General features: G+C 42.0%; 1 protein-coding gene across 1 annotated transcript; it reads right to left on the reverse strand.

Annotated features, from left to right (window-relative positions):
- Window positions 1–1,103: 1,103 nt before the first annotated feature.
- plin2 (perilipin 2) lies at window positions 1,104–5,998 on the reverse strand. Its single transcript, XM_061252155.1, has 8 exons — window positions 5,880–5,998; window positions 5,633–5,673; window positions 5,257–5,452; window positions 4,596–4,678; window positions 3,694–3,979; window positions 2,825–3,009; window positions 2,338–2,454; window positions 1,104–1,925 (listed from the first exon to the last, which is right to left on the reverse strand). Exons 2-8 carry the CDS (start codon window positions 5,669–5,671, stop codon window positions 1,524–1,526), a joined length of 1,308 nt encoding a protein of 435 aa, XP_061108139.1. The 5' UTR covers window positions 5,672–5,673; window positions 5,880–5,998; the 3' UTR covers window positions 1,104–1,523.
- Window positions 5,999–7,511: the final 1,513 nt, after the last annotated feature.

Consider the following 7,511-nt stretch of genomic DNA (forward strand, 5'->3'; position numbering starts at 1 on the left):
CTGAAACTAAATATCCAAGAGGATACAGTTACAAAATATCAAGTGTTCATAGGGTGATCATTATATTGCTAACATTTCTGCATTGATAGAAGGCATACTGGAGCAGTCAGATGACTAATCCCCCTCTTCATCTTGGGAAACATCACCAGGCTCAGAGGCCAGGTCAGAGATGGTGAAATCAGGCACCTGTCCATGGAAAATACCGGTTAATAAAATGTGCTGGGTTTCCTTTTAGGGGGGGGGGGGGTGCTCCAATGTGAGGCAAGACCAGAAAAAAACAAGGGTAAAAAATTGTAGGAAACATGGTAGCCACTGTTGTAGCAAGACAGTCTACCAAATACAGTTTGTACCTGCACCAACAGCAGCCCAGCAGGGCAACACACAACTGACTTTAGAATCGCCCAGGGAAGAGATAGAAGAGACGACAGTGCTTTATTGCACGTTAGCGCCCCCCACTGGTCAGCTGGGATCCTGCACATGAAGTGTTTTCCTCGGACTCATTTCCTGCTAGCAAGACTTAAGTACTTGCAGTGTTTGTGATAAAATATGAAAAGTGGCAGTTGATCTCAAATGTCTGAGGACAGCACATGCTTTGCTCAGCATTGACATGCATACAAGTGGGCATTCCACAATAATTATTTTTTTATTTTTAAAGCAGCAACACATTTAAAACAATACCACAACTGGGCTGAAAGTTAATGCACAATCATTTAATGCAGTGATGTAGAACTCAGGTCCTGGAGGGCTGGTCTGCATGGTGGTTTTTGTTTCGAACTATTACTTTTTTTTTTTTTTTCTCTGACACCTCTATAAACTGCGCTGTTTCACTCCGATACTTGAGCGCAGTAAAGTTTTTAGGATACACTTGCATTCTGTAGCTGTAGCTGGAGGATATAGAAATGTCAGATCAAGATATGATTGACCTAATAAAATAATTAAGAGCAGAAGTTGGCATAAAATTCTGAAACAAACTGGCCCCTGTTGTGTACCTCCACTTAGTTTCAGCTTTATTTCTCATGCAGCAGTTGCCTGGAAACAATACAAAACAACAACTCCAGTCCATCCACAAACCCACAGTCAAGTTAAATCACTCAGGACAAAGGTTAGATATTTAGTTGTTTATTATTATAATTCTTGTACAAAATATATTGTGCAATACAAAAGTAAAACGTATAAAGTAGCAGATATAAAAAAATACATATTATGGATATTAGGCAATTTGTGGCATTCATAACCATCTTCTCACACCTTTCATAGTTTCGGTCCAATCGCCATGAAAGTGCCGCACACACCACCACAAACGCAGCCAGGATTACATGTGCACAGTGTCTGAACGTACAAATTATGGCCCAACTTGATTAACTTTAAAGAGTAAAAAGGAACGCTTTGTTTTGTCAATTACTGTACCCTGCACTGGCCCCAAGATAGACATCGGATTTCTTGAATTATAAGTTCAACCCCAAGCATTAATGTGTCACATGTACCAGGATTAGTTCTCTGCCAGGAGGGTTATTTGGGGGTTATTATTGAGGGTTGTTCAGTGGCAACATTTCCACCTCTGGGGTGGGTGATTTCCCCTGCTGTTCGTTCGGCTCAGAACATTGGGGGGCCAACCTGGGATAAAACGGACCTACCAGCCAATTGAGCGGGGTGTTGTTGACCAGGTAGTCCATGACTCCGTCCAGGGAGTCTTTCACTTTCCCTAGCTGTGACTTGCTGCTGGTCAGTATGCCGTCCGATAGGTCCTTGAAGGCAGAGGCCTTGTTGAAGTTTCCATAGATCTCGGTGGCGGACTGGGCTGCAGATTGGGCCTGTTCCTGGATGTTCTGGGGGACACCCTGGAGACTGGAGACCAGGGTCAAGCAGGTGGTCTGCAGCTGGTGGGTGAGGTTGCGGGCGATGGCCAAGGTGCGTGACTCAATTTGCTGTGAACAGGAGACACGGATGAGTCACGGTTTTCATCGTCAGGAAAGTCAGGGAATTTTCCTCAAAAGAAAGTTCCTTCATCCCCACTAATGGCCAACTGTGACTATATTTGATAAAAGGCTCAAATGCGGATGTGATGCCTATGGTATCAAGTACTTGGATGCACTGACAAATTCCAATCCACATTCTGCAAACCGTAAACATGGATTTGGCCTTTACTGCAAGCCATGACTTGTGTGCAAGAAGCCTGGGCTGGGAAATGGGTCTGCTTGTATTAGACCGGTGAGCTAGACTTGTACAATATTGTTTGGCATGTTTAATAATTTGCATGCAAGTATCCAATCCACATCAACTACATGCTTTTGGCATTGAAAAAATAAAAATAAAAAATAAAAATAAAAAACACATTACCACTGCTTCTGTGGCTTCTTCCACATGGTGCTCTGCTGTCTTCCACTCAGCCCAAGAGTTTAGCTTCTCATGCATTTTCTGATTGACACCGTCTATGTTCTTTCTTGCGTATTCAATCTGAGGGCAATAATGCAACAAATGAGGGCCACAGAATGCAGATAAACGTTCAGTTATCCACAGCTTTGCTACCTTTAACAATGTACTTCAATAGTAAACATTATCCATTCCCAAAAGTGTTCCTCGTTGAAATGCTTTATAAATTAAAATGACCTTACTACACACTGCAAAAAAAAGCTAAATAATTATTTAAATCTTTTTTTGCAATGTTTTAACTCTCTGGGATAGAAGTATTTTTACAAAATTGATCTTGGGCTTCTGAAATAAGTATGATTGTTTAGACTTAATAAATGATTCAGGACATAGCGGTAACACCTTTCTCCTATGCAAATCAACCGAGTCAGCTAGCTACGGCTGTTCTCTGACCTACCAGATCTACAGTGTGGCTAAGTTCAGAGATGGACTCCTGACTTCTCTGCTTTGCATCTTGAATCCTGGCAACGGCCTGATTGTAGGCCCTTTTCCGAAGCTTGGAGGACAGCGACCCCAGGCGCACGTAATAGCTGGGCTTTCCAGTGGCAACATCAAACCCTTCCACTGCCTTCACCTCTACCTCTGCAAGAGGGACACGAGGAGGGCGACATGCACACGTTAGTATTTTCATTCATAAAATCCCAGTCATCAAGAACAATGTAGCTAGTGCAACAGCGTAGTGCTGCTAGCTAGTGCAACAGTGTAATGCTGCTAGGTACCGCCATAAAGATTGCCTCTACAAAAAACATCACCATACACATCCCCACCATTTTAACATGCCCCCCAGACCACCTTCAGAAGTTGCTGCAACAACACTACTAACATTGCGCTACCTGTTAAACAGCAAATGGGCAACAATGTTCCACCTACTGAATGAACTTGCTCAGTTTCAGTTAAACCCATTAACAATAGCATCCTATGCACTAGTGCTAGTTGGTTCATATTAAAGGACCCAGAATTAAATAAACTTGTGATGGAAAGTCCAGGGGTCAGAATGTAAGAGCCCTGTATTTATTCTATCCGTAAACTCAGTCATCTGATGTCGCTAATTAGTTCTACCTTTCCGGCAGAACAATAATTCTAATTAGCAAGTGATCGGAACAAAAATTCTTGGACAGATTTTCTGAACCTGGATTTTCCATCATTGATGAACACAGGATAAAGCTGCATCCTGAATGCATTGCTATTTTAACCCCCTCACCCCTCCGCTCCCAATCAATCAGTTTGCATTAGAACCCCGTAGTTTTCCCAGCCAGGCCGACTCACCGAGCTCCTCCTTGGTCAGAGGCAGGTACTGGTCCACCAGGGTTTCCGACGTGCTCAGGGCGGAGTCTACCCCGGTGCTCACCAGCTGCGCCACGCGGCTGCCCATCACAGAGTTCACACGTTCGTGGACCGCGGCCCTGGTCATCTCCACGCTGTCCTGGACCGCCCCCCGGGTCTTATCCACCACCCCGATGAGGGTGTGGGACACGGTGTCCTTGGCACCGTTCACTTTGGTGGTCACGGCGTCTTTCGCTCCAGTCACAACGTCCTTGGCGCTCGCGACAATCTAGCAGAGAGAGAGAGAACACTGAATCTGGGTTTGCAAACCACGGGTTTGCATCAGACAAGGCATATGCATTACATTACATTACATTACATTATTGGCATTTGGCAGACGCTCTTATCCAGAGCGACGTACAGTTGATTAGACTAAGCAGGAGACGATCCTCCCCTGGAGCAGCGCAGGGTTAAGGGCCTTGCTCAAGGGCCTTACTGTGCGGATCTTACTGTGGCTACACCGGGATTCGAACCACCAACCTTGCCTGTCCCAGTCACGCACCGTAACCACTACACTACAGGCCGCCCTGCAGTGTCCTGCTCATTATACAGTAGTAACTTTTTATTAATATATCGATATATGATACTGCATGGTGAATGCAGTGGCAGTAAACCGATGAGTGAACAAGTGGGTTTTTGAAAAGCTTAAAGATGTACGCAATGCTTCATAAGTATAGGAATGGGATTTGGAGGTTGTGTAGAAATAGGTCAAAGTTGTTACATCCCTATCCCTTCCTGTTTGGCAGCAGATGGATATGCATAGTTGTGGGCTCTGATTAAAAATATGCCACTGTGTTAAGCAATAGAAAGCATTGTGATAAATTAGGCATCGGACTACTCCACACCTGCTCTGATGGCTGGTGGAGGATTGGCAAGGTCTTCTCAATTTTATCCAGCCCTTTGCAGGCAAGGTCATTTGCCATGGCAACTGTTAAGACAAAATAAGCAGGGGAAAAATCAGTTCATGTCGTATGCAGACCAAGTCATTACGTTATAAACCCTGAATTAATATTCAGCCAGCATTACATCCACTGTCAATTTAAAAAGGCACCTGCTTAATCCAAACAGTAGAAAACAATAATATTTCCGTTTAAAGGGAAATGAGCATTAGGCCATTTACCATATTTAGCGGACAGCTCAGGGGCTAATTAGCTGACAGCTCAAAGTAGACGATAACGTGTAACCAAGTGGCAGCACTTCCCGTTTGTCATCACTATGTGGAAAATGTTTCACTGTAGGTCCAGTCAGGCTAAAGCTTTTTCAATCAATGGGCTACATCAAAAACATTTCCCCCAAAACACAATGTAAAAATAGTGGCTATACATTTGCTAGTTGCTAGCACCAATAGGGAAAATATAATTATCAATACATTTATTCTGCCATACAGACCCCAGTATATCATCTAAAGTATTTAGCTATAGCATATTTAGCTTTAGCTATAGCATGAAAAAAATATTTTTGAAAAACGTTTTACAAGACTTCAACTTCAACAGAGCAAAGACTTACTTTGAGGCTCCAGTTTGCCAATGATGGGCATTGCACTGGTCAGCGCCACTGAAGAGATGGTCTTCACACCCATCTCAGCCACCTCACACACGGATTTAATGTAGGGATGACTATCCTTGGTGTTGGTGTACACATTGCACACCATGTCATAGGTACTGCTGACCAAGGGAAGGTTGGCCACTCTGGTCACCACGCTCTGAAGGAAAAGAAATTGGCAAATTTAACAAGCCTGTACTATGGGTTTACCACCAGAACGAAAACAATCTGCTGATAAGAAAACGGTTCAAAATAGGTAGCTCAAATACCTATTAAAAGAGCTACCGTGCCGTACGAGCAACTAATACACAACTTAACAAAAAAAGATTGTCAAACCCACCTGATCGGAGACAACTTCCACAGCTTCCATAGTTTCCATTACTAAAAGAAACAATAGTCTGTTGAGTATCGTTAGCAAACAAGTTACAATGTACAAAATCCACCAGTCTCAAATTTAAGCCGTAACGTTAAGTTCAGACCAATTTGGTTAACATTAGCTCCACACGAATAGTTGCCAGGAAGGAAAACCAATTAATCAAAGGAAAAGAAAATCATTAAAATCATGGTTTTAAGAAAACCAACCGTACCAATTCAGCAATAAACGGTCCCGGTGACAGTAACGTGATATTCGCTTGAGCCTTTACCACTCGTCCTCAACTCTAAGGTCTTCTGATACCTGTATGCGCGTTGAGTACTGTATTTATAAAAAACCGAACTCATATTTTCTCGCGAGAGATTGTTTACGTCTTGACGTAACACAGACAACTGGATGCAAGAGTATTTGGAGCAAAGGTCAGATGCGAAATTAAGGGAATTTCCGTGTTCTTGCAAGAAATCTTGCGCGATAAACGAGTGACGTAGCCTGTGTATTGATGGTAGTCGAACTAAACTCACACTGGGATCATACATGAAACACATATATATGTTTTACCCATCTGTATAAACAGTTCTAAGTTTGGTACAACTGGTGTGGCTTTAATATCCAACTGTGAGTAAGAAATCCACGTGATTGAGGAATGTTGCTCAGTGACTCATTTCCCCTTAGCCAAGAGAGAGTGCCAGAACAATGTAGGTTAAAGACTGAGTTGAACGTGTTAAATTTCACGTGCAACTGTTGCTTCAGCTTATGACGACAGCCACTTCCCAGACTAAGACTGAAAAAGTTATATTTTTTGTTCAATTAGCCATTATCACTCACCATCAAACCTATAAACTATTTGACTCCATTGTCAATGTCTCACAAACAGAAGACCAGTGGTAGATTGTGACAATGTGCCATTTATTTATTCAAAAATAAGTGAATAAATGAAAAATTGTGCAGTAACATCTACAAGTGTGAAAGTCTAGAGCAAAGCATTCTAAATACTTGCTACTCATCAATCAATTCTAGTACTACATATTACATTATGGAATAATTTCCAATAGCCTAGCTACATCAACCAAATATAGACTTGCTCTGAAAATGTGATTCTTCAGTACTCGGCTTTGAAAACGGTAATAAAGCACAGTAATCATTAAAGGGAGCAAATTTAACCAGTCAATGAAGTTGTCACAGTCCACTTGGATTGACCACGTAATGCTGGACTATGATCACTGTCATCCGATGTTCTCAGAGACATTTTAATTACCGATGTGTGCCATAAATGAAATGTGCAGAGGATTCAAAGTGCAACATTTTTTATACTTTAATCTTGGTGTAGTGACATAATGTAAAATGTCTGGTGGGAGTAATGTTCAAACCAAAAAATGCAATAATCCATTTTACAAAAAAACAATTTTTTATGAGAATTCTTGACCAGCACAGAATATTCACATAAATTCCAATAGTGTCATATTTACAACACTTAATGGAAACATTATATATACAGGCAAGTTTCCATTTCCACAAGGCCCTGTTTATGTTTGGAAGTATTCAGAGTTGGTGTGCTTCCAGTGAAATGTCCTTCTTGAGAGCAAGGGTTGGAACATAAGGTTTTTGGGAAGGCCAGGGAATGTTAACAACAGAGCGTTCACTGGGTTCACAGGGACAGGGTGTATTAGGACACATTTTGTAGTGAGGCTGATGAAGCTTCACAAAACTGTAGGATATGCTCAGTCCCTGAAAACCTGATTTTAGTGTTACTAAGGGAAGCACAGCCCAGTCACTCAATCAATCAATCCATCAAATAGTCTTTCAATCTATCTATTAATCAATCACGCAGTCTCCATTTTAATCTTCC

This window comes from Conger conger, chromosome 8, assembly GCF_963514075.1.
Source record: "Conger conger chromosome 8, fConCon1.1, whole genome shotgun sequence".
Taxonomy (NCBI): domain Eukaryota; kingdom Metazoa; phylum Chordata; class Actinopteri; order Anguilliformes; family Congridae; genus Conger; species Conger conger.